We start from the raw sequence: 26740 nt of genomic DNA, 5'->3' as shown, positions 1-26740 counted from the left end.
GAGAAAAATCAGAGGCGTGGAGAGGCAAGTGCAGTCAGAATTTTACATTACTGCCTCTCAAGGCGGACTTCACATGTTTATTTTGTCTTTTTGCATTTTTATTTTTAAGTTTTGGAGTTTTTAAATTGGATCATTATCTTTTGAAGATCTCTAGTTAAAGGGGTTTCGGTGAGCTAGAAAACATTGCAGGAAATAATCAGCTTGGTGAGGAGGCCTTGTGTTTGCTTCCCCTGCCATGAACACCAGCTTGGCATAGCATTCATATAAACACAATCAGACCAGATGAGCTCAGGAGCTCAGAACTGTAAATATTTATCCAAATTATGTAAGTAATAGTAAGGGAAAGTCTTCCTGGGACGACCCTCGTGAACCTTTCTTTGGGAAATGGGTGGAGTTTTTCAAAAAGAAAATTATTCTGTGATTGTTTGGTGCTTTTTTAAGAAACGGGTTGCCATGACATTTTAGGATGACGTAATGGTTTTCATTAAGTATGAAGACAAATCTTTATTTTCCTTGTAACATGGAAACTAACAGAAAAAAACTGCTTTGTTTGTGCAGATGTGAATGATAATTGAACTCAGGTCTTCTTCTTTTGGCCGCTCCCACAGCAAGTCATCTGCCTCCATCTCACCCCACCCTGGCATCTCCCTCTGTCACCACCAACCCTCTGCATGTCCTCCATCACTACATCCATGTACCTTCTCTGTGGTCTTCTTCTTTTTCTCCTGCCCTGTAGATCCATTTTCAGCATCCATTATCCAATATGTCCATTTTCGCTTCTCTGCAGATATCCAAACTTGGCCTGACCCATCTCTCTGTTATACTAATTTCTCATCCTGACTATCCTGCTGACTTCCAATGAAAATGTCATCATCTTCAGCTCTGCCACCACCACCTCATGTCTAAAACAGCTGCACTGAGACCCTTTAGAGGCGGTGGTGTCTGTGCGGTTCAAAATAAACTCAGAACGGTTCATTTACAGTCTGACCCAGCGACCAGCTGCATGTCAGAGCTAAATGCCTTCCCATAGATAGGTATGCTTTATATTCTGGGAATGCAGTAGAGTACCACAGACATGCAGAATACACAAACTGTAACAACTGACCCTAAAATGAATAAAATTGCACGGAAAAGTACAAATATTACTATAAATTTTCCCTGTTATCCACAAGCTGATTCAGATCAGAAAAAAACAGCTGCAGGCATGAGGATGCCCTTCATTTTCTACAGTGTGAGGCTATCTGTGTATTCATGCAGATGACTCCACCAATTACAATCCACTGTTTATTTGATGACATCTTATTGCATGTACAGCAGTAAAACTTTTTTATAAGCTGAAGAGAAAAGGTGTTAACATAGTGAGAGACTGACTGCTTAAAGAATCAGTAAAAAAGTAGGAATAATTTTGCCAAGCACAGGACATTCATTTAGATGTTTACATAGATCTTTTGCATATTTTATCAATTCTTTAATGTGCAAAACAGAAACATTTAGAAAAAACAGTAAGTAATACACGAGACCTTCTGCATCTAAACATACATGTCCGTGTGCTAAGAGCCGGTTTCAGTCGTAAAAACTGAGCTTTGGTTCAGCTTTAGGCTGAGTGATCGTTGAAACTGCATGTGCAAAGCTGAGGGTTAGAAGTTTTCTTCTGCTGGCGGCTGCAGACTTTGATATTTCGCAGTGGCCTTGCAGGATCAGTCTTCGTTGTTGCAGTCTGTGCACAGAATCAGGTCTCGGTCTGGGAAAAAGCCAGAGCCCACCAGCGACACGGAGCAACGCGAGCACTTGAAGCACGGCTGGTGCCACTGCCGCTCCTGAAAAGAAACGTACTTCCCATCTCCAAACCCTGCAAAGACAAACACGCAGCACATGAGCAACTAATGAAAGGATTTTTTTCTTTCATTCGGGGTGGAAAGCAGGCTTTCATAACAGCCTCGTAAAACTGCGGAAATAGCGTTCATGAATTCGTGATAACATCAGCAGCTGGCAGTAACAGAGAAAGCCTTGCCAGCTCTGTGTGCCCTCAAGTATTGCAGCTCATAGCTGCGGTCAAGAGCATTTAATTGAAATCTTCATTTATCTCTGGCATCTTAGTTAATGACGGAAAAAGATAAAGTTCATAATGAGTCTTCTTGTACTTGTTTTGCACCGTTGTTTTTTTTCCACCGTGTGTAGATCTTTTGTTTGTTTGTTTTTAGCTTTGTGGTTCTCTCTAAAATTATTTTTAAATGTTTGTTTTGAGAAAATGAAGACGCTTCAGTCAGTATCTTGTTTTTAGATCGCTTGTGTACATTATCCATAACCAAGATTAAATTAAAAGGCAAACTCCCGAGCTGAAAAATTAAGCCGAGGCCAAAAAAACATGCAGTTCCCCTAGTGGCCACTTGGGGCTGACTCCTAAAGTGAGTCAGTCCTCACAGACTCCCCTTACAAAATGCCAAGAGACCAGTCAGTGACCTCCCCTAGTAACCACAACAACCTAGCAACCTTTAGCTTGCAAGAATCTGCAGACAAGTCAGCGTCTGCCATGCAAGCTACTGGTGATGGCAGCAATCTGATTTTTTTCATCACTCTCTTTTCATTGATTTAACCTAGCAACCAACCACTCACCAAAAGGTTGGGAAATATGTATTTTCCCTAACAACCCGAGGTTACTAGGGGGTCGCTAACGAGCCTTTAGATCAGTGTGAGGCCATTTGAATACAGCTTCATTTACTAATGTAAATTTGGTCACTTCTGGTCCCCAAAAAAGAAATTAGTAGCAGCCAAAGATGCTAATGTAGAGGCTTCAAAATGCCACATCTCAAACCAGTGGGTGACATCACAACAGCTTTGCTACATCTTTTAAATACAGTCTATGAGTTGACTCCTGTTGCAGAGAACTAGCACCTAAATTTGCAGCTCTTTAATTAGATTTACTAAACTTTATGATAAGTTTCAGTTAATATTTTGCTTTCTGGACATAATTTTATAGAAAACTCATAGACTCATTGAAAATTTTGCTTCAGAATTTTTGCATTTTGATTCCAATCAATGTGCTCGGACAGCACAGGAATTCTGGAAAAATTTTGGCATCATTGGTGGAGATGGTGTTTGAAGAAATAGGCATTTATGTGTTTAGTATATAGGCATGTTTGTATGTTTTTTGTTTGTTTGTTTTTTACTTTTTAAATATAAAATAACTATTACGTGGATTATCCTAAAAAAAAGCTGTGGTTTGGTGTCCTGGGGCAAACAGACCCTCAAACACAGGATGAAATCACAGACCCTTGTACACATGGAGCAAAGCATGAACTGGCCCAGCTAGAAAACATAATGCTGCAATTAGCTGACTAATATTTCCCTTCTGAATTAGTAGTGACCAAAAGCAGAGCTAAAGGAAATGACTGTTTACATTAATCATGAGAAAACAAAATAAATCAGATGTGGGAGTAATGATGCTCTTTAGTGTTTGCTAACTGTCTGGACACTTTTCTTTATTTCCTCTTTATACACAGTTCCAATGGTGGAAGCTCATATTAAAGACAGTCAAAGTTTCAAATAATGAGATCAGGCCTGGAGGCCATCTGGCAACCTCTTGTTGCTAGAGGAAAAATAAATGTGCCAAGTACGTGATGCAAGCTTTTCACCTTCACATTAACCGGTGTGATTTACAAGTGAAACCAAGTCCTGTCAGAAGCTGCAGCTTTTACTAAGAAAATGATTGGTCCATATTTCCAGTGACCAAAGCAATCACAAGGAGGTTTTTGTTGCAGCATTCTCTTTATGTCCACTTTCACCTGCTACTTCCAGCAACTACTCGCCAATCACTTTTTTCCATAGTCAGCTGTGACTGAGAGCGGGTTGCTAACCGGTCTTTAGGCCTGAGTGATTATGGCTCAGTTTATGTGAATGTAATCCCTGTGAGCCAAACATTCAGGCTTCAGACTGCTCTAAGCACTGAGTTTTGCACACTTCGTCTACTCTTGGCTCTGTATGATGTCACAGAGAGGGGATGCTACTAATATGGTCATTTTAGGCACACGGGTTACACACTGGATGAAAGGGAGAGGAGTTAAAAAGCTTTTACTGGAAAGAGGCCCAAAGGCCTCAGCATAGGATAAATGAGGACTACTTTAGAAGATCAATCATGCAAAGCTACTCCAGTAGAGTCCAAGAATAAACACATGGAGCTCAAAATGAGCATCATAAGAATGCTATGTGATCAAATCTTGGTGGAATTGGCCAAGAAAATCAGTTTTTGAAGATTAAAGTAAATAAAATCATGTTTTTACTGGTGTTTATAGTACAATTGTATCATTTATATCCATCACAAGTGTTTACAGCATGTAGTTTACTCCATAGACTGGCAGCATTCCCGTTCCAGTGGAGCATCCAGCCTTAGATCAGCATCTCTGCTGAAGGTTCACTCTCCAATCAACAGCTACATCCAATGTGTTTAAATCATTTCTAATGGAAACTAATGGACTTTTTTTTCTGCTGCTGTCTGACATTAAAAGCATTCACTGTGAATTAATTTGTTTGAATAGCAGGGAGAATCCACACAGAGGACACAGACAGGCTCAGAATTTAAGCCCTGAGTCACCAGACCTGCTGAAACCTGTTTGCTAAAGATAACTGTTTAGGCCTTTATTGACAGAAGACCAAGAAGACACACGAAACAGCAAAAAGGAGAGGCGCACGGTGTCTCCGACCCGAAAGAAATGAAACCAGGAGCACTGCATGCACATTGTTTCGCAAGTCCACAACTCGTTGTGTAAGCTCTGGGGGAATGCACTTATTACTAACCTGTGATGGCCGTGTTGCAGCCGGCGCACTTTTTAGCATACATGTTACTGAAACACTTGACGCAGTACGGACTCTCCCCCTGCGAGGTGAAGGGTTGGCCAGCTAGCGGCGTTTTGCAGCCCGTGCACAAAAAGCACTCCTTATGCCACACCTCGTCCTTGTAGGTCACCCCTCCTTTAGTCAGAGCCTGAGAGACACAAACTGGGTCAGTAAGACATGTAACACATTAAGATCCTGCTTCTAAAGCTCCTGATCCTGGCACACATTTGGCACATAGCTCAGGACTTTTTCTGTGGGCTTTGTTTTTCAGTGGGTTTATGCTTCTTTTAAGATTACCTACAGGTGGAATTACAACAATACATCTCAGTTTTTCCACATTCAGGCCGTTTAATGTTATTACAAAGAAATGCTTCTGCAGTAAATTAAAGAAACCCATCAGCGTGCCGCACTGGGTGCTGTTGTATTATGGCACGTCAGAGGTAATGTCTTTGTCGGTAAATGGACTGTAAAATTTAGCCTAATTAAGACTTCTGATTTGGAACAAATGAGTCTGGACCACCACTTAAGACCAGATCAAGATGTGATTCCTTTTTAACTTCCAACTCTCTGACGCAAAATACAATAAAAAGTCCAAACGTTTTGGCTTCCTTCTTTTTTTTACTCTGCAAAATCGTCCAGTGGCCGGGTTTGGACTCTTTGCCAGACCGATTGTGGCCCTCAGGCCACACAGTTGTGAGAAACTGGCCTGGAGAAACATTTAGAGAAAATCCAAAATAAATCAAACTTGTGTACCGATTCTTGTTTTTTAAAGTCATTAAAGCTGTACAATCATTCCATCCTGGAAAAAGATCAGTTCAAAGAAATAATTCAAAAGCCCAAGATTACCATGATATCCATGCCCACGATGGGTGGATGTAAACCACTGACTTCACTGTAAACAATCTAGCTTGACAAGCTAGATTTAGATTAGCTGTATTGTGTATGTGCATTTATCTGTTCAATTCATCCTAAGTGATCTTGTTTACCAAACTTGCTCACACTACATACATTTTTCAGGAAAAGCAATAACTTCTTTGCGTTTTCATGGTCGCGTCGTGTGTTGCTGACACTGTATTTTTGAGTTATGACTTTCTAGTTTTGTTTATTTGAATATTTCCTTATGTTCCCTTGTTTGCATGCATGCATTCTGCCTATAAACACGATAGCACAAAAAGCTTTGAATGAATTCTCATAAAACTTTGTAGGGGTGGAGAGTGGGATCCTGTTAACAATCCATTAAAATCTGACATCCACTGAGGTCTTCAAGGTCAACTTAATGATTTATTGGTCAACAAAAAACCTCATAATGTTAAAATTGTGATTCTTACAAGTGTGCTGTGTAATGTCAAAATATAGAAAGTACTGTATAAAGATTTAAAATATCATATATTTGACCTCTGACCTCAATAGATTGATCTGCTGTACAGCACTATATACAGCCTTTTAGCCTATGCTTCTTACTTTTCCTTTTTCTTAGTTCCTGGTTATAGTTTTTGTTTTCTTCATGTATTTTTCCTTTTCAGTCTCATTCTCTGTTTTAGAGTTTGTTTCATCCTAATTTGTCAGTTCCCCTGCATTAGGTTCATTTCTGTCTGTGTTTCCGTCATCACGTTTCACTTCCTGCTTTATTTTGACGGTCGTTTGTTTGTTCTTCCTTGTGTTACTTTTACCCATCTTCATCTTGTTTCTGCAAACACCTACACCTGTGTTAGTTTGTCCCAGCTGTCTCCTCTTCCCACATTACTGTGTGTGATTAAGTAGCTTCAGGCTGTCTGTGTTCGCTTGTTGTGTTGTACTATGTGCTTCCTGCTGTCTCCTGTTAAGCATTTTGGACTCGCTTTCCCTGATGTTGTTTATTTTGTATGATCCACCTTCTTTGGGTTCATTCCAGATAACTTTTTGACATCAGGTCCTCTGTAAATACGTTGCGTAGTGGTTGTGTAGCGTTGATTACTCAGGAACCTGGGTCATCTAGATTTCTTGTGGTAGATTATACATTATAGGAGTTTAAATTGTTAGGAAGACAGACAAAAACTGTCATTTTGGGTAGTGATATATTTTGGTGTATTCTGGCATTTTCTGAAGGAAAGTTTTAACGAAAAGATTATTTTTGCACCTTTTTGCAGTGGCTGCACTGAGGAGCAAACCTGCCCTCGTAGCAGGGCACGCAGTAGTAGTTGTTTTTGTCTGGGATGAAGGACTGTGTACCGATAGGCTTCTCACAGGCGTGACACGCAAAACAGTCCTCGTGCCACGTGGCGCCGTCGTACTCCAACATCCTCGATCCTGTAAGAGAAAAAAAAAAAAAAATCAGCGCCGAAAGCAAAAACCTTTTGATCGTTTGTTGTTGTTTTTCCATGTGTAAGGCTTGGCTCCTCTTTGATCTCTGCTGTAAATACAAGCTGGAATGAAATCTGATAACATTCATACGAAGTCTGTGAAAACCAAAAATGGTGATTCGGTGTGACGGCTGAACCTCTTTTGGCACTGGTAAATTGCTGCAGCTCCAGTGCATCAAAAAAGCGTGACAAGCAGTAACGTAGCCGCTGCGTACATGTCTCCACGGCCTTCTACCACAGTTTTAACCATTTTGTAAGCGCCCTTTAGTTCAGAATCACTCACCACCGAGGTTTAGAGAAGCTGGCAGGCAGTCATGCTTATGCTTATGAAACTGGACATCAGATCCTTTAATCACTGAGCTTGTTTTACAACTTTTGGGACCTGAAAGGCAGCCCAAAAGCATGACGGTGTTTTGAACATGAACTTGGCTGCACATGTGAGAAATGGGGTAAAAGGGCAGGCACACCAGTCTGATCAGAAACAAAAGAAGAGAACTGGTGTAACATCCACAAGCCCGTGTAATTTTCAGTCATCTGACACCGATACTTTGCGTGTTTTCGTCACAGCGGCAGGAACTCTGCTGGGAGGATTTCAGCAGAGCGAGGAAACAATCACGCTGTCACATCTAAGGTGTCACACCCCCTGATAACTACTGCAAAGAGAGGGTGTGAACTTTCCGGTATTGGCTCTGAACAGCAGTGAATGTTCAAGTTTGAGCGATTTGTTGCCGAGGAGGCGGCTTATGAACATGGTTCAGTGGAAAGAAAAAAAAAAAATAGTGATAAAGCCGGTCTGCATTGTCTCTACCTGGCATGACTGTCTTGTCGCAGGCCACACACTTGGAGGAAAATTCATTGCAGTAACAGTCGCTGCACACCAGAGCGTCATCCTGGCTGGTGAAGGGCTCGTCTGCCAGAGAGCGGTCGCAGCGGAAGCAGCGAAAGCAGTGCTCGTGGTAATGTCTGTTCTCATAGAAGAGCTCCTGAGGGAAGACGAGAGATGTGAAGCTTCAGATTAAAGCGTGTCATTGGTTAAAGAAGCTCGGGGTAATGAAAATAAAACGCAGTTTTGTTCTCTTCTGTTCTGTTCTTGTGGCACACACACATCTGCTGGTTATCTGCTTAAAGAAGCACCAAATAAGAAGATAAAATGAAACCTAATAAAGATGATGAACTGGGTTTAAACCTGCTCTTTGCCTCAGCCTCTGGTAGCTGGGATAGACTGAGTTGCATAAACAGAAGTGGATGGATGAACATTTCTACTTAAAACATGATGGTGAAAAGTTCAATTAAGTGGATACAAAAAAAGGGTTCTTAAGCATGATATGGCCCTTAGCTTTCTGCAGAAAGCTTGACTTGCTTGTTGAACTGCACACAATAAACAGTATGAATTCTCCCAAAGGGAAAATTGTTGCTTTTATTGTGGCAAGAAATGCATCTGGGGCATGAAATGAGCTTCCACTTTAATTTCCTGGCACATGGATGTCCCAAAACCTCAAATTAGGTGCTGTGAGAAGCATGTCTGCAGCGTTTTTACCTTTATTGGATTACAGTGACCTGCTCTTTATGAATGAACATGGCCAGTACCTATAGAGGCTGGGAATTGTTTATCATGTTACTTTATCTCAGGGGTGTCGAACTCCAGGCCTTGAGGGCCAGTGTCCTGCAGGTTTTAGATCTCACCCTGGGTCAGCACACCTGAATGAAATGATTAGTTCATTACCAGGCCTCTGCAGAACTTCAAGACATGTTGAGGAGGTCATTTAGCCATTTAAATCAGCTGTGTTAGATCAAGGACACATCTAAAACCTGCAGGATACCGGCCCTCGAGGCCTGGAGTTCGACACCTGTGCTTTATCTTTTATTACTGGCTGCAAAAATCATGAACATCCCTGTTCTCTCTTTCCTATTGGTTGGTTTTTGCATTTAAATCTCTGCTTGGGTTGTCTCCTGCTTATTTGTGTGCTTATAAGTGTAAAAGCCACATCCAGTACTACCTACAGTCTTGCAATATGTTATAAATGTTTGTCTGCAGAGTCAGAACAGAATTAGGAAAAAAGATTTCGAAATATTCCGCTTTTTCTCCCGGGAATAATCTACAGAAGGAGCTGGAACTGTGAGAACCGGTCTCAACGAGGTAGTTTGAGCCCATTTTCACGGAGTTAGAAAACACTTCTCTTCATCAATGTGACTGCTTTTGATCTTGCTCTTGTTACTGCACACAATACTGCATATAATACTGTATATTTTTTTATATTGTGTTATATTTACTGTCCTGCCCTGTTGGTCAGGTCTGTCTTGAAAAAGAGATTTTTCAGCTTGCAGAGATTCTTAACAACAGGTTTATCTGGATATCTACAGTGAGGTATGTGTGGACATGGGTGGATGATTCTTAAAAATGTTACTTTATCTTGATCACAACTTTACGTCATGGGACAGATGCACCCCACTTTGATCCTGAATGGGAAACACCAACAAAACTCCCCTTTTATCAGAGTACAGAAGTTTACTTATACATTTAATCCTTGATATTTGTGAATATAAGGAAAAGAAGTTCAATTTCAACAGTACATCTCAGTAGTTATGGAAAGAAATCTGTCACTCTGATTCTTAAATTGTAAGAAATAAATGTGTAAAATTACAGAAAAAGTGTATCTACGTAAACAATGGACAGTGTGCCATGGATACACAGCGTATCCTGTGTATGCAGTGTAAAAAAGACTAATTTCTATTGTAACTAGTGAATCTATTTTAATCTTTTATCTAATTTGTAAAATGAATGATGATGTGGAAGATATTTATCAATAAAGGCAAAGCTGTAAAACTTATGAAAATGCAGTTAAAAGTCTCAAATTTGCTCTTTTCTTCACGTTTTCCACAGCTGTGAAGTGAGGCCTGATCGGAGTCTTTGCTGAGCCAATTCTGGTCCCCGGGCCTTTTGTTTGACACCTCTGCATTATGTTATCATTGCGTGCACATTTGATTAAATGCTGAGGAGTATTTATTCTTTTAAACTGTGGATGGACAGACGAAAGATGCCTCACTATAGCCAAGACAGCTCAAAACATACTTTTATGAAGATTATGAGTCATTTTGTCTTTGTTACAGCTATTTGTACTAAACTATTTACCATTTAATGTAAGTGACACAGTGTATTTCTGGATTCTTTTATAGATGTAAATGTGCAGCAGCAGCTAGCGAGCTTAAAGTTGAAAATGATTGTACTTCTTGAGCCTCTCTGGACACAGTCCCGCTTCACTGTTTGATTCAAAAGCAGGGAACTAAAACAATGTAGGCTACAAGTTTAGGCTTGATTTGTTTTTGTTTCTTATAAAAAGACAGGAGATCATGTGCCCACAGCACCCCGCTGTCTCCAAACAGAAGAGTTAACAGAGGCGTTCCCTCTTTCTTCATCATTATTTTCTTAAAAATCAGAATAACTCACTTTGTATTTTCTCTCTGTAACAGCTGCTTGTGTTCCAGTTCACATGCAGTTCACGCGAGCTCTGTGATAAATGGCTCCATTGAACGGTGGGTGAAAAACGTATTTTTGAGGCATGGGGTTTCACAGCGGGGAACGGGGATGGAGCGGGATGAGCGATGCGTGCTGTTACGCGTTGTGCAGCCAAAGCAAGCAGGACTGTAATTTACTGCGCTCCCTCACAGGGAGTCCATAACTCACAGGACACTGGTGGCCTGGTGGCGTCTGTGGGTGTTTCCTTCAGGACAGTGTTTTTAATTTTCACTCAGCTAAGGCTTTTGGACAACTTAAAGGGGATTACTGACAATTTGGTGGTCTGTAACTAGAGTTATGTTTTCCAGGCACAGCAGCTGGAAAAATTATTGTAAGGGACTCCGAACATTTTTATTGGACGAAGAAACATTTGCTTAAGTAAAAGCAGCAACACTACAGTGTAAAAACTACTTTTACTGGATAGTATCACAGTTTTTTCACATATATAAATTGTTTTATTTACGTACTTATTCAAGTTTTATGCGCATTTTAATAACGACAGAGCAGATTGAAAATAGTAGATCAAATGCTTGATTTATTAGAGCATTATTATATTGTTATAGTTTGCCATCTAGACTCCATCACTTCCCACAAATCTGATGCACAGTAAACTGAGGAGTTATGACCCCTCCACCACCCAAACGTCTGCCTGTCGGCTCCAGGGAGATGTTTGCTTATCATTTCCCACAAGTATGTTACACTGTAAATTAGGGAGTGATGAGTAATGGAGCCTAGGGGTGGATGGTGGGGTGGTTGAAACAGCAGGGAGTGATGCAGGGATAGACCAAACTGGGAGCATACAGAGCAGGTTGAGTTGCTTTTCCTAACTTATGATGTGAATCTCTTGTTCGAACACATCCCCAAGGTGCTCTATTGGATTGAGATCTGGTGAACTCTAGTAAATTCATTTTCATGTTCATGAAATCAGTTTCAGATGATTTGAACTTCAGGAAGCAACCATCAGAAGGGATGGACATTGTCAGCTACAATATTTAGGTAAGCTGTGGCCTTTAAATAATGTCACAGCCTACCTGAAGTAGTGTAAGGGGTAAGAAAATATCCCTAACAAAAGCTCAGCTAGAAACACAGTTGTTACTGGATGTAACCTCGGTTCTATGAGTATGTGCGTAGACCCTGAAACACTGTGCAATTCCAGCAGACTTATAAATTCTTTCCAATCCACAACGCGTGACATGGATCCAATAAAGTTTGGACAAAGATGCACAGCTATAACTCCTGTTTCTTTTTTTTACATCTTCCTTGGTGTGACAGTACAGTAAAAATATTAAAAAACTAAAGGTCTCTGTAGCCTTCCTCCAGGACTCCAAGAAACTGTGATGGGAGTTTAACAGACTAAATAACCAATCCATTTAGTTACCTGCAGCTCTGCCTTTTAAAATACTCTCATATTTTCCATTTAAAAGCCTAATGCTCCATCTAAGCAGTTAAAATAACAGCACAAGGTTGAGCAGATGCACTTAAATTTTTCAACAGTGTATAATGCGAGCTCACCTTTGCATTGTGTCCAATTATCTCTTTGCATTCCTGGCAGGTGTTGGCGTACAGGCGGTCGTAGCAGGGGACGCAGTGGGGATTGTCCTCCGCCAGGATGTACTTGCGTCCATACAAGGACTCGTTGCAGTTTTTACAGTCGAACCGATCACTCATGATGATGCCTCTTCCTTAAGCCGACCTCCTGCGAAAAAACAAAACAAAAAACAGATGATTCACAGACGCAGTTTAGGATTCAATATCAGCAAGAATGCAGCACAGGAAGGAGGAGGAGAAGTGAGATTAGGAAGCCACAGAGAGAAAGCAGGAAGAAGGTTTTCATTTTTTTTATATACAGTGAGGAAATAAAGGCCAACAGGAGAGAGCTAATCTACTGAAAGATGTTAGACTGCAGTCTGAGGTTAAACATTACTCAGGAACCTCTCCATGCTTCAGCTGCTATAAGCACAGAAAGGGCTGAATAAGCACATAGTTAATGTTGATATACTGTAACTCACTGCCGTAATGATATACAAGCTTCTCCCGTTTCATCATTACTCACAGAGAGTAAAAGCTCATTCCCAACTCGCTCCTGCATGAAACCCCCTGTGGCGTTTTTGGCGTTGACAAAAGAGTGCCTAAACAATATTAATTGTTGGGAGGCGAACTGACACGACATTCTCAGTTTCAAAGGCTCTCAAGCGCTTTTTTTTAAAATCTGCGTTTGAACTGTGTGTCAAGGGCCACACAGCTCATTTGTCCGGTCTGTTTCTTTTGTCAACAGCTTCCTCATGAACACTGTTTTTCTGCAGACTCGGACGTGCGACGTTTATCGCAAGAAACTAGGAAAACACACACAAGGCAGAAAAGAGCGAGTGACAAGCAACTGGCAAACTGCAGGGCTCTAGCTTTGGCTCTTTAGTGAACCATGAAAACTGTGGCGTTCGCAGCACTCCTGCAATAAATCTGATCTTTTTACAGGGTTTTTGAATATAGAAGCTTTAATCATCATCTTTGGAAAATGTGACATGTCTCATGTTAAAAAATATACCTGGCACTTCTATAAATCAGCAAGAACTTTAGTATATTTAATAAAGTCATGCAAAACTTTGCATTCATCGTGAATATTCCTCAGTTGCAAGCCTTTGAAGAGGTTGAATTTTACAGTTTTTAGTTTGTGTTACATTTGAGCCCTCCTAACTTCATAAGCACAGGAGCCGTATGAAGTTTTCAAAGTTTGAAGTTTAATTTGAGGGTCTGTAACACAATAAATACTCACAGTATGAAGGTAAGGTCCTGCCTGGCTTTATCTAATAGACCAAAAATGTTGTAATTTTGAAAAAACTGGCTTATTTGGAGGGCTCAGTTCAGGGATTTTTGTTCAGATTAGATGGATTTTGTGTGGAATGAGCCTCTAACTTCAAATCCAACTTTAAAGCTGTGCTCAGCCTGCTTTCTGAGCTCTGGATCAGTCCCTAAATGATGAACTTACATTCACCGTTTGCTGAATCTACAAATGACTAGAGTGGCAGGTCATGGTGCAGAGGAAGAACAGGTGGAAATAAGGCCGGGCACACAGACATCCCGCCGTCATTACTGAGCACACAGAGAGGCATTAGGAGGGCATGTGACCCTTATTTTCTGCAGCAGCAAAAGGAAATGAGTGAGGAAATGAAGTGCGGGAGGCTTAAATATCCTCCTGAAAACATTTAAGACGGAACAGACGTGGGCTTGAAAAGATATATGCGGTGTGAATGAGGATCACAGATAAGAAAAGGTCTTCAGTTTGGGGATATGGTCGTGTTCAGGATCACTGCACGTTAAAAAAACATGCACTTAAAGAGGCCTGACCTATTTTGGGCGAAGAGTGGTTTTGACATGTTTCTGTAAAGTCAGAAAGGTTCAACACAGTGCAGCTGAGAGACTTTCAAATCTCCCCGAGGGATCAAGGAATGAGCCAAGCCCCCCTCTTCCTCTCTTCATCACCGGCTCGGACGTAACGATGAGAGGACCCAGAGCTCACGCGAACTAAAGAAGGCCGCTCGCAAGTGTTTTTAGTGTTCGGCTGGCATGAACTAAGTGTTGTTCTGAAGCTTTTTGCTTCACGCTCTGTAACCTCCAAGTATTTGCATCTGGTCTGTTAAGGAGTGATGGTGGAAGTGCAGTTTACATTCCTGGTGTCCAGCGCTATCAAACATTTTGTTTCAAATAACCAGTGATGCAGCAATTTCAGATAAACATGAAAAGAATAAACACTGTCTGCTCTCGGTCATGTTCGGCAAAGATGCCAGAAGCAGAAACTCCCGCTCCTCCAGGACATTTTCTCCAGGAGGGGAACGTTGAGGACCCCCTCCCTCCTCGCAGATAACAGCGCCGCTTCCTCTTAAAGGCCACCAAGCCGGGTCAACAAAACATGGAGGAAAAGCAAACTGATAAAAAACCCCATTACATCCCAATGTCTGGCTTCTGTCACATTTCTGTCTGGATGGAGAAATCAGCTCAACTTCCCTCCTAAAGCGTCTATTCTCGTCCGTGTGTGTCTGTGCTGAATGCAGCGATAGAACAATAGCTTTCCTTCCGGTCATAGTCTCCACATTTTAGTGCTTCATGTTTCTCTTCCTGGACCACAACATCTGTGAACACATTTGTAGTCTCCAGCTGTTGTCTTTCATCAAATTCTCCTGTAGGCTTCCAGTCGGGAATTCTAATGGGACCGGTGTTCAAATGCATCACTGCAGAAAACAAGATTTTATGGCTCCTGTAGGACAGTCAGCTCTCTAGCTGTATTGTCATCTATACAATAGAAAACAGGGTGAGACAGGCTGTGAATGCATGTGGGACTAGCAGGATTAGTTCAGCTTAGTGGGAGCATGTGCAAATAAAGTTTAGAACATGCCTAAAGCTAACCTGTTAGGGCATATCTCCTTACTGAGAGAAATGTCAAACACCATCAAACGTGGATTAAACAAGCTATAAACACAGAATGAGACAAACATGTTTTGCCTTGCTTCCATTTCACAATATTTAAAGCCTCACTCACACAGGCTTAGAGACGTCCAGCAACTGCTAAGTGACTCAAATTCACATTTTCTTGCATTACGTGGTTGTTGTGGGACTACTCATCTTTCCCTAGCAACTGGTGGTTGCCAGGGCATCACAACCAGTCTCTTTAGTGAATTTATTATCTTTCTGTTCCAGATCCACACACAAACATGAGAGTGGCACAGAATAATTTGGAGTGACTGTGAGACTGGGCACAAAAGCCCACAGTGAAGCCTCAACCTGAATGTTTTCACCATCACCTTCGCCGCCTTGGTATCATAAGGCCAGATGTGATGAGACAGAGGCAGATCTGACTGGAAACTCAGTCTTGTCAGTCACATGGTTAGCCACTCTAATGATGATAAGATATAAAATTAATTTTGCAATGTGTCCTGAAACTAGAAGCTGAGCCTGTAAAGTCATTATGAAGGTGTTCACTGAGGTCACAGATCAAAGGGGCAGAGGGTGTAAACTTCTATAGAAATGCAAGATTTTTAGCAACTAGAGGAGATGCTCATCATCATGGCTGCATACACATTTATGTGTCCAGAAAAGAAGCAAAAACCAGTGAAATAAAAACAGCAAATAATGGGAATAAGTTTTAAAAAATGCAAAAGATGGCTGGTACCATCATCCCAGCAAAAGCAAAGCAAAATGCAGAGGATTATAACTGCAAGCCAAGACTGAATGAAATCCTTCAGTGTTCGAGTGCATTTTGCATCAGGCATAATGCAAAGCAACACCACCAACTTTAAATCTCTTTAATTTCAGTCTCCAATGACGCTGCAGAGCTGAGGAGCCGAGTGCCATTATCAGCAACATTACTGAGTCACTGTACTGAGATTTGGACTTCTTGTCATTTTAGTCCATTCATCCATCCATTTTTTTCCACTTACACAATTCAAAGTGGGATGGAGCCCATCCCAGTGGTCATAGGGCAAGAGGCAGAGTACACCCTGGACAGGTCGCCACTCTAGAGATAGAGAAGCATTCACACTCACATTCAGACCTGCGTGTCTTTGGACCATGGCAGGAAGCTGGAGTACCCGGAGAGAACCGATCTAAACACCTCACAGAAAGGCTCCAGCCTGGACCATCCTGCTATGAGGCACCAGAGCTGACCACCATACCAAGTAACCAAATTACTAGTCTAATGCAAATAAGTGTATATTAAGTACACCTTATGTCATATATAAATAGAACAGGCAGCCAAGAAAAGAAAAGTAAACCCACAAAGTAAAGCCTGAAGGGTTTTTTTCTGTGTAACTTTTGATTTCTTAAGGGGCAGATTTTGATTTACACAGATAACATTTTCCATGCCTGAAGAAGAGCCCGTGAACTGGAATGCCGCCCTCACAAGGCTGTTTTAAAAGGGATTCAACGTCATCAAACTGAAGCTGTGGGCGTGCAGACCTTTTCCTTCTTTTGTGAACTGCAGAGACTTTTCTCTTGCCTTTGCACAGATATACACACACTTAAACTTTTTTTTTTTTTTACCTCGTTTACTGAACACAGAATTGACACAAAATGACAAATTAACTATATAAAATGAAAGCTGGTAGGTACAAGGAGTGATGCCATTTAACCATTTTGAATGAGGTGTGAGACAAGATTCCTTCAAACGCCTCCAGAAACGTCGTGCTTATGTAGCAACAACCAATCAGACAAGAATGACTTTATCTGCATACCATCCAGACAGGCTGACACACTCAGCTGTCTGAAACACCGACTGACTTTGTAGTAACTGCCCTGTTTAAGAGGCAATCACTTTACAGGTGTCCTCTGTGACCACACCTGGGAATTCATGTCACCCCGCTCTCTTCATGACACACAAACCAAACAGTCATCCGTCCTGTCTGAGTACTCTAACTCTCACTCAAGTAGCACGTCTGCTTAAACCATTTAAACCCACAATTCACCTCGGTGAGTGCACATGTTGAATTTTTCACTGATACGCCGTCTGCCCTGGAGAGAGATTTACCGGGCTCGCGGCTTTGTAGTTGCGTCCAAATGGCAAGTGTCTCCCAGGATCAACCACCGGGCCTCCTGTCTAATGTCACTTCATGGCTTGCTTCTGTTGTTTTACTCCTCAGCAATGTGACGGTTTCTTGCGACAGGAGCCAGGAAATCTGCTCCTCTGGTTGTTAGTGTTTACTTTCCCTGCAGAGGAATTTAGACTTATGTCTGGGGTTCTCAAACCAGATTATTCCATGATGAAAACCACTGTCACATGCAATAAAATCAAGCAAAGCACATATGAGGAAAGTGTTAAATCTGTCACAGGCACAAAAATATTAAGTCATGCCGCATAAAAGAGACTCAGAGCCTTTTTTGGGTATTTTTCCCCTCAGCCACCTGAATCTCACCGGCACACCCTCCAATGTGTCTAAAGAAGGATGTTTTTAATGTGTTTTATTTTAACTTACAGTCGCCGCTTTCTCCACATTTGAAAACAGAGCCTCTTTCAACAGTTCAAACTGGTAAGCAGCTAAGAAAACAGGCAATTTTTTTTTAAAATTAGTGGCTCCAGAGATGACGATGTTGGTCAAGAAACTGGTCCAGACTGAAATGCGCCTAAAATTTTTAACCTTTTAACAGCCAACAGTTTGCCAGCATTTAGGTTATGTTTAAGTCGCACAGTCTCAGAAACTGGAAGAATATTTCCTTTCAAATCAAGGCTCATACATAAGCTTCTTTTTGTCTTTTGGCTGACGAAAGGTCCTTAAAAAAAGCTAAAGAGTATAACCCGCGTGCCTGTGAGTGTCTGACTTTTCCTCTAGCACCAAAATAATGTTGACCTTTGAGTTTGGTTTAACATTAGGGTGACAGTGTTTGTCTGCTGGTCAATTCAACAAACTGGCCCTGCCATGGTCCCTGTTATATTTGTGTATCTTTTCTTTCCTATCTGAGTTATAATGTTTAGTGTTAGGCTGTACTCACACTCGACTGCCTCACCCAGCTGCACTGCAACAACCCAAAAACACTCGATCGACGCAGCATCTTAACATTGAAAAGTCTTTTTGCTGAATATAAGAGATTAAGCTATGATGCTTTTACGCACGCTGTCACTTGATTGGATAAGTGGGAACAAACTTTTTAGAGGCAGCCAGAGTTGAGGAAGAGTTGGAGCGATCATGCTACATCCTGCAGACTGTGCCCAAGTCCAGCTGAACAATGCTCAGGTCCAGTTATTGAAGCAGGCAATGGAGTGCTAAATGGTAAATGGGCTGGTATACTTACATAGCGCTCAGAGGCTACAAGCCTCATTCACTCAGTCACACACACACACACACACATTAATGCAAGCCTTTTTTCTATCCCTAAGCACTCTGTCTATCAATCGCAGACACACTCACACTCCGATGTATGCACTGGGGGAACTCGGGGTTCAGTGTCTCGTCTAAGGGTACGTTGACATGCAGACTGTAGTAGCCAGGGAATACATCTACCAACCTTCCAATACGTGGACGACTGGCTGTACCTCCTGAGCCACAGCCATCCTAATGGAAGAGTTTGTTTAACCATATTTGGGTTTTGGAGGTTAAACACGCTCAGGTAGCCCAAGTGTGAGTACACTTGTACTCTTTATGACTCGGTGTTATTTACTTATTTTTCTTTTGGCTATTTCCTTTTAGTTTTCTCATGGGTCTTGTTTCGTTTTTACTTCCTCCCTTCGTGATTCCCTACCCCAAATTCATCAGTTTCACAAATGGTTTAATTGTGACCATTTGTGTCTCAACAGCAACTAACCATGTGAATATACTGTATATAGTCCTGTCTCATAATCCTAAATAAAGTTCACTAAATATACCAGGTTTGCCTTTTTATTCTTCTTATAAACTTAACAATACAATAGCCTCTTTCTTCTGTAACACCCTTTAAAAATCCACAGACTATGAGAAAGTGTGTGACAAAGTTGGTTTTCAATTACCTCACCCCACTTCAGTGTTTATTCCCCCCCCGAAATGGATTAGGGCGCTTTAACGGCCTGCGAAGCTCCAAACAGTCCTCATATTGTGCGACTGCTGCATTACACAACCTGGATTTGTGTGAGGTGAATGAGAATATTGACAGCACCCAGAGCAGAGCCCTGCAGCACGGAAACAAAGCGACACCCTTTTGGTTTCAACTATAGCCCGATAGAAAGTAAAATAAAAAAGAACAAGGCCGTTCTCTTAAGGCCGTCAGATGACTTTACTTCCTTTCATCTCCAGTACAAAGACGCTCAATGTGGCGTGGCTTCCTGCAGATCACATGGCCAATTTCGGCTGCAGGCACACAAATCAACATGAACACACATTGTCGTTTGTGTTGGCTCTGATTAAAGAGCTCATCAGGATGAATTGCTCCTTGCTGCTGTAAACACTGATGTTATTTTGAGACACTGAGCTGGCAGATCGGTTACAGTATTTTGGTTACTTGCACATGAAAAAAAAAGAAGAAGAAGAAGGGGGAAAACGCTGCAGTTTCAGTTGTGAAATCCTTGAAAGGTCAGATTCAGTATCAGCGATTCAAAGGGATTATAAACAAACTGGTTACGCTTCATTTTGTGTGACTGTGTCTTTAGTAATAGTTTAAACTCCACTAAAACGACACGATCAGTATCGCTGGATGATAAATGTCTGTCTTTCATCAGATCATACATTTAATTCCAGCTAAACTCTGAAGAGCTACATTTCCTGTGAGGTAAGCTCTGTCGGGTTCGTTTGATTCAAACCTATGATTAATTAGGTATCTTTAGATATTAATGCCACCCAGCCTGCGTCATTAAAGCCAAAAACACAAGGAAATAAACTTCTTTTAAAGGTGTGTGTAGCTTAGTTTTCAGTCTCCAGCTGGCTGTTTGTTTATCTGTGGAAACAATGTGGGCCGCAGCTGCTACTGTCGACTCAGCTGACAAACATTTCACAGTCAAACAATTGAAAGAGTCACTACTGCAAACGTGTTTCACCCTCGGACCTGAAGGACTCGCACACAAGGGAGCGGTCCTGTCCACGTACGCAGGACGGTGCAGGCTCTGGCTGCACTGATATCCCTCCTCTATATTTCCCACTCTGTCATAGCCCACTCAGTGTTATGCTGCCATTCCCAGTAACATAAAATCACTTGTTCATAAAAATTACTTTACCTGTCTTTGCTTTAATTCTTCAAATTTTAGTGACTCTGTTTGGTCTGTGGCTGCCACACGAGTGCTTCCAGGGGGTGCACTCCTTAAGAGGTGTTTGATACACATACTTATATATATTACATATATTTGTATCAAACCTTTTGTAATTAGCCACATTTTCCACTCCGTTCCTTTAAGTTCACGCAAGCAAACTTTAACCACTGACAAGACTCTGGAAATGTTGCTGAACACTGGAAAAATGCAGTTTAAGTTCAATTCATCAGTTTGTTTTTAGCCTTCTGCTGGAGTCTCTGGAGATTTTACAGCTGGCCAGACTAAATCAAGGGTTCTCAAAGGTTTTGTGGCCAGGGATCCCTTATAAGGTCCCTCTCAAAAGATTAACACCAATTATGTGTTAGGATCATCGTCTCTGTCGACTGACTCAGAGCTTTATTGCTACACAGCAAGAAAGCTTTTTTCCACCCTGAGGAGGATTTGACAACAGAATGATGTGATGTGTCACAATCGTGTCAAGCTGTCCAAAATTACTCTTTTATTCCTGTCCGAATGGGTTAACTTTGGCATTTTTGTTTTTACAGAAGCTAAAGAAATGGGAACATGTGTTTATTTATTTATTTATTTTTGTTTCAGGCTGCTATTAACAAAGTGCCTAAAGATATCATTTAAAACTGCAGAAACACCGGTTCATCCCTTGTGTTAGGTGCCTTTTTCTGCTTGAATAATTCATATGTCAGGGATGAGTGGTCAGATAGACGACCTGGACTTAAAACAGCCAGTGTCTAAAGAAAAGTGTTAGACTTCCGAAAGAAAACTATTTCTCAATAACACTTTCAAAAATACGAGAAAGTCTTTGGAAGTAAAATATAAAGAAATGAGGGATGCCTCAAGATTTTTGCACTATTTAATAGAATGAAACCATTTTTTATCACTTATTCCAAATTATTTTTATGACCCAGTGGCTACAGGCTCCAGATTATTGGGTATCCACATGGACTAAATGACTCTGCGATTAAATAACTGTACATTTATGGTGTGGGGAGCACAGTGGCGCAGTGATTAGCGCTGCTGCCTCACAGTAAGAAGGTCCTGAGTTCCACCACCTGGCTGGGCCCTTTCTGTGTGGAGTTTTCATACTCTCTCCGGGTACTCTGGCTTCTTCCCACAGTCCAAAGATATGCAGTTAGTGGGGTTAGGCTAATTGGTCATTCTAAATTGCCCATAGGTGTGAATCTGAGTGCAAATGGTTGTTTAGCCGTGTGACAGGCTGGCAGCTGTCCAGGGTGTACCCTGCCTCTTGCCCTATGGTAGCTAGGATAGGCTCCAGCCTCCCCGAGACCCTGACAAGGATAAGCAGAAGAGAATGGATGGATGGATGTTTCAACAGCTATTGTACCCCCACCCCCCATTCATCCACCACCAAATGCCCACAGACGCCTTCACCAATCCCAGTTACATTAACCCACCTGTGCACCACCTGTTAAAGGCGCATCTTACATTCCTTTCCCATTGCTGCATCATTTTGTTGAGGACTTGCAGTCTCACCTGTATCAAAACCTGTTCCTGACGTAGTACCTGTGAACTTCTGATATGCAGTACACGGTTAAAAACAATGAATGATGAGTTGGAGGAAAGCTGAGGAATCTTCATCCTGAGAGGAAATGAATGTTTGTACTAAATGTCTTGACAATTAATCGAACGGTTTCTGAGATATTTAACTAAATCCCCAAACTGTCAAACTGACTGTACAGCAGTCAGGAGATCATCAAAGAGACATTATAATTCATCCCTCGGGAAATATCAGTGTCTGTACTGAAACTGCAATGCCCCGAGCTGAGCAGTATGGCCAAAAATCTACTTAAAACATTTAAATATTACACTAAAATAAAGATGAAAGGAAAGAAAGTAGAAAGAAGGATTTAAAACAAAGATTACAATCAAGTGGACCTGTGGAGTCTCTTAAAACTAGGTTTCTTTTGGCAACGCGGTTGTTTAACTTGGAAAAAGACTGAAAAAAATAAACAGTAAGCTTGATCTTAAATAGTCTACAGAAGACTATAATCCAACACAAATACACGAGTAAACACTTTCCCATCAGCTGTCAGCGAGCAGAGGACATCGAGTTCAATCCTGGGTGTTAATGTAACAACTGTTTTCTGACAGAGTGCCGAAGCTGCTGTCTCTGTTTCATATTTACTGTTTGATTTATTTGTCCCGATGGACTGGCAGCCGGTCCACGGTCTAGCTTATCCTTGTGCCCTCTGACAGCTGGGATAAGCTCCAGCCACGCCTGCAACTCTGAGATGGATGAGCAGTTAAAAGAAAACGGATTGGATTTATTTGTTCGGGGCTCCATCTTTGTGTTGCGGAATAAATAATTAGAGACAGATATAGTACAAAAATATTTTTCTGTCTCACAGCCTCAAAGCTAGCTGTTTGCAGCATTGATGCATAAGTGCATATCATATGCATCACTTAACTAAATGCAGCCGGTAAAGTCAGAAACTCAGTATACCTTCACTGTTTCCACAGGAATTAAGAAGGTAAGTAGCAGCCAGTCAGAGCTACATCTCAGACTCTGCAGGCCTCAGTTAGCATGTTAAATGTTAAAGTCCATTACAACACAATTAGAAAAAGACTGAACAAATAGTGAGGCCATCTGTCTGACAGCTGAAGCTTGGCTCATATTTGGTCGTCCTACTGCACAATGATCCTGAGCAGGAACAAATCAGAAAGGCTGAAAATGAAAAGAATTAGGAGGTTACAAAGGTCCAGTCAAAGTCCTGAACCTGATTGAAATGCCGCCACCCTCCTTTCTTCTTTCCTCTCTCCCCTCACTGCCCGACAGGTTGCAGCAGACAGCAGCTCCTCCCTGAGCTGGTTCTGGTAGAAGCCTCTTCCTGTTAAAAGCAAGTTCTTCCTTCTCACTGTCACCAATTCCTTTCTCACAGGTTTTGTGGCTCCTTCTCTGATATTTTAGCCTCTTTTCCTCATGATATTAACTGCCATGAGGCAACTGTTGTAGTAAACTGACACTGCTAAGTACAGTTGAATTGAACTGATTTAATAAGTGGACAGTTTGCGGTGCTGCTGAATAACAGATTTACATTTTTATCTTGTTTACAATAACCAAAATGGTTTTTGGGTTGTTGTTTTATTTTGTTTGCTCCTGGTCAGGGTTCACTGAACAGTTGTTGTGCTACAAACTCTTCATGTAACAGACTGAGTGTTACTTAAACCTACAGGACATAATGCATTAATTAGAAAGCTTCAGTCACGCTTTGGACACTAACTAGCCGGACATGTCCAGGATCCTGCTTATACAGCAGATATACTGTTTAAAGCTTTCATTTTAAACCCAGAGTAAACAGGTGTTCTATCTATCTAACTGATGTTCTGTCTCCTAAACTGTCATCTTTCCAGCACTTCGGCTGAAACAGCGGCTCGATTTAAGTGACTCCTGAAAGCTTATTTTCATAGATTAACTTTGCCTTTAAAGATTTGCTTTTTTCTTTGGCATTCAAATGCCACCAATTGGTCCACTCCTAGGATTGGATCCCCAGGCACAAACAGAGCAATAAACTGGGCACCTGTGTGGTTAAGTGGCAGAAGAATTGCTTTGAATTATACATAAGAGAAATCAAGCAACCACTGGCTAAACCAGGGGTGTCAAACATAAGGTCTAGGGACCAGAATCCACCTGTCACAGTCTCCAATCTGGCCCACTGGACGGCTTTGGAAAGGTTTTCCTACTGATAAAAGCCTCACCCATGGCCATACTGCATCAAAGTAATAGACAAACATTTAAATAAGAGTAAAAATCCTTTTTTTTTCATTTTCTACTATCTTCCATAGAAATTATTTATTTTTTTTAGGTTCAAAATGATTTTAAAAAAGGTCATTTTCTGTGAATTAACAGATACTTTCTGCTTTATTGTACACAACGGTTTCTTATAATTTAAGCCCAAAAGAGTCATGCTCACAGATTTCTTTCTTTAATACAGCAGCATTGAGACGTAATGTTAAAACCAGACTTCTTTCTCTTCTTCAGCAACCTAACGTTTAAACAAAGTAAAAAGTTAAAACTCTTTTACACTGACAGCCAAGGGAGCTTCCCTGGTCTGGTGAAAGTGGGCTGTATGAGTTTGACACCTCTGTACTAAACAAATGGGACAACATTGAAGAGATGTCTGATTGTGTCAGGACTCCCCAGATGTCTATTTACACCTACAGCCAAGTGGCCACTCTGTCAGTGATGGGGATGTGCACATCGTGGACAGGGAGGAACGATGATTTGAGTGGTGAGTGAAGCCATAGAAATGGGAGCGACCGTGAATGAACCAAGGGGGGAGCCCACGAGTGCATCTTTCACCATCTTAGAACGCTGCGATTGCGCTCATCCATCCTCCAGTTCTTGGCCATTGATCAACAAATGTGAAACTGATCTCATTGCTCACTTTGTATGTGACAGTGCTGGTTTTGATCTAGTTATATGTTTGGTGAAGCCTGCAGTCAGATGAGACTGAAGAAGTCACGTGGACGGGTGAGGGAACGTTCGTCCTGCTGAAAACGCTGCATCCAGGTGAACCAAATCAACTTTCCAAATCATTCACGCTTTACTTTTGGCTCTTCTTCACACACTTTCTCTTTTCTATGAATTTATGCATGAACATGTGCTTAAATGTGTGTTTTTTAATGCAGGGATTTGTCCACTTCTTTAATGTATCTATGTGAAACACCTTAAATGTTTTTAATTATTATGACAGTGATAGCTGCCTCCTGGTTTAACCTTGATATGTTTTTTAGGAGAGCTATGCAAGAAGAATTTCCTGAAATTCCAACAAACTCACCCCAGGCTGCACAACAGGACTAGGAAATGGAAAAGACAGGGATGTGTGTGAGACTGACTCACGATGACACTCTGACAGTCTGAACGTGTGGCAGACAGTCGTAAAAATCATCTCCTCTCTGACAGTTTTCCCTTTATTTTCTAAGTCTGGGGTTTATCTCCACTGAGCTGGAGCCAACCAACCTTCACCCAACACAAGAATTTCAGAGGAATGTGACTGTGGTGAAAACGTGGCAACACTGTGTGGTTCCACCATGAAGGGGGGGAAAAAAAGAAAAGAAAACAAAAAGGCATTTTTCTTCTTCTGCCCTCTGTTTTCTAAAAAAAGACAATAGTCAGGAATTCCATTCTGCAGGAAACAAAAACACTTTTGTTCAGGGTGAGAGCGCAATCGGAGATGATTGTTTCAATGAATGTATTAATTTGACCAAATGGATTGGAACATGGGGATGGTGTGCGGTGATGGAAACTATGAGTGCCGGAGGCGGGGTGGGGTGGGGGGGCAGCTGTTTGCTGAGTCTCCAGAACAAAATCTGTAATCTGATGGAGACATGACATCACTCCAACAGAACAGGACCGAAGGGGCTCGTTAACACGAAACAGACTAAAGTGCAAAACATGTTTGTTTGTGTGGGATTTTATTGGCCAGATATTATTTTGTGTGCCTCCGGCATCTGAGCCAGTTCAGCTCTTGAGGGGGGAAGTGTTTCCTCAAGGGTCTCCTTGTTCTTTCTCTCATAAATCCGACTTCAAAAGCACTTATTAACAGTATCAGTTACTCATTTGGACCATGTTCAGGCTCCCAAACCCCCAAATAGCATCATTATTTCCTCACACTAAAAGAACTTCCTTTGGCTTCAAAGATTTGGTTTATATCGGTCCCACATAACTTTAGAGTCCACTTTCTAATATGGCACACTTTAAAGATAACAGTGCAGCTTTAGAGTACATTGAATTCCCACATTTTAATTCTAATAAGCAGTTATTCACTTTTAAACCTAATTACTAGAGTGAGTTATTACAACCTGGCAACCTGCAAGCTTTCCATTTAATTGATCAGTTACTAAAGCCATGATTGGGTCATAAAGAGAGCCACCTTAAAGAGTGGAATCTTTCATTTTAAAGCCTCCATCCACGCAGATATTTAACGATGACTAAAATATGTCAGTAACTAGTTTTGCAGCAGGTGAAGACAGGTGTTTGTGCCTCCGCGGATAAAACTAGACCTCACAAAAACTCACCTAAACATTCATTTAATTTCACACAGTAAAGGTGCGTAAAGCTTCTCCTTTAACCCCCCGTTATGCTGTGAAGCTGTCAGTAAATGTACACGTACCGCTCTCGGCGCACCAGCAGTTTCTGGAGATGCTCACAGGAGATGCTACAGTCTCTGCAGGACCTGCAGCCTCAGCCAGCCGATCTGCTCTGCTGAGATGACAGATAGTTAAATCCACCGTGGACTCCAGCGAGCTGAAAGCTGACGGCTTTCCACTGACAGAAGCATCTGCGCCGTCTCTGGTGCGTAAAACCAAAGCGATTCCTCCAAAACA

The 26740-nt window shown here is 41.5% G+C and overlaps 1 protein-coding gene across 1 annotated transcript; it reads right to left on the bottom strand.

Moving 5' to 3' along the window:
* Window positions 1–1270: 1270 nt before the first annotated feature.
* LOC116317148 (four and a half LIM domains protein 3-like) lies at window positions 1271–26740 on the bottom strand. The gene is made up of 6 exons (XM_031735829.2): window positions 26527–26740; window positions 12196–12379; window positions 7978–8152; window positions 6947–7116; window positions 4792–4978; window positions 1271–1849 (listed from the first exon to the last, which is right to left on the bottom strand). Exons 2-6 carry the CDS (start codon window positions 12349–12351, stop codon window positions 1698–1700), a joined length of 840 nt encoding a protein of 279 aa, XP_031591689.1. The 5' UTR covers window positions 12352–12379; window positions 26527–26740; the 3' UTR covers window positions 1271–1697.

This window comes from Oreochromis aureus, linkage group 22, assembly GCF_013358895.1.
Source record: "Oreochromis aureus strain Israel breed Guangdong linkage group 22, ZZ_aureus, whole genome shotgun sequence".
In the NCBI taxonomy this organism is placed as follows: Eukaryota; Metazoa; Chordata; class Actinopteri; order Cichliformes; family Cichlidae; genus Oreochromis; species Oreochromis aureus.
This window is presented reverse-complemented; position numbering and strand designations above follow the sequence as displayed.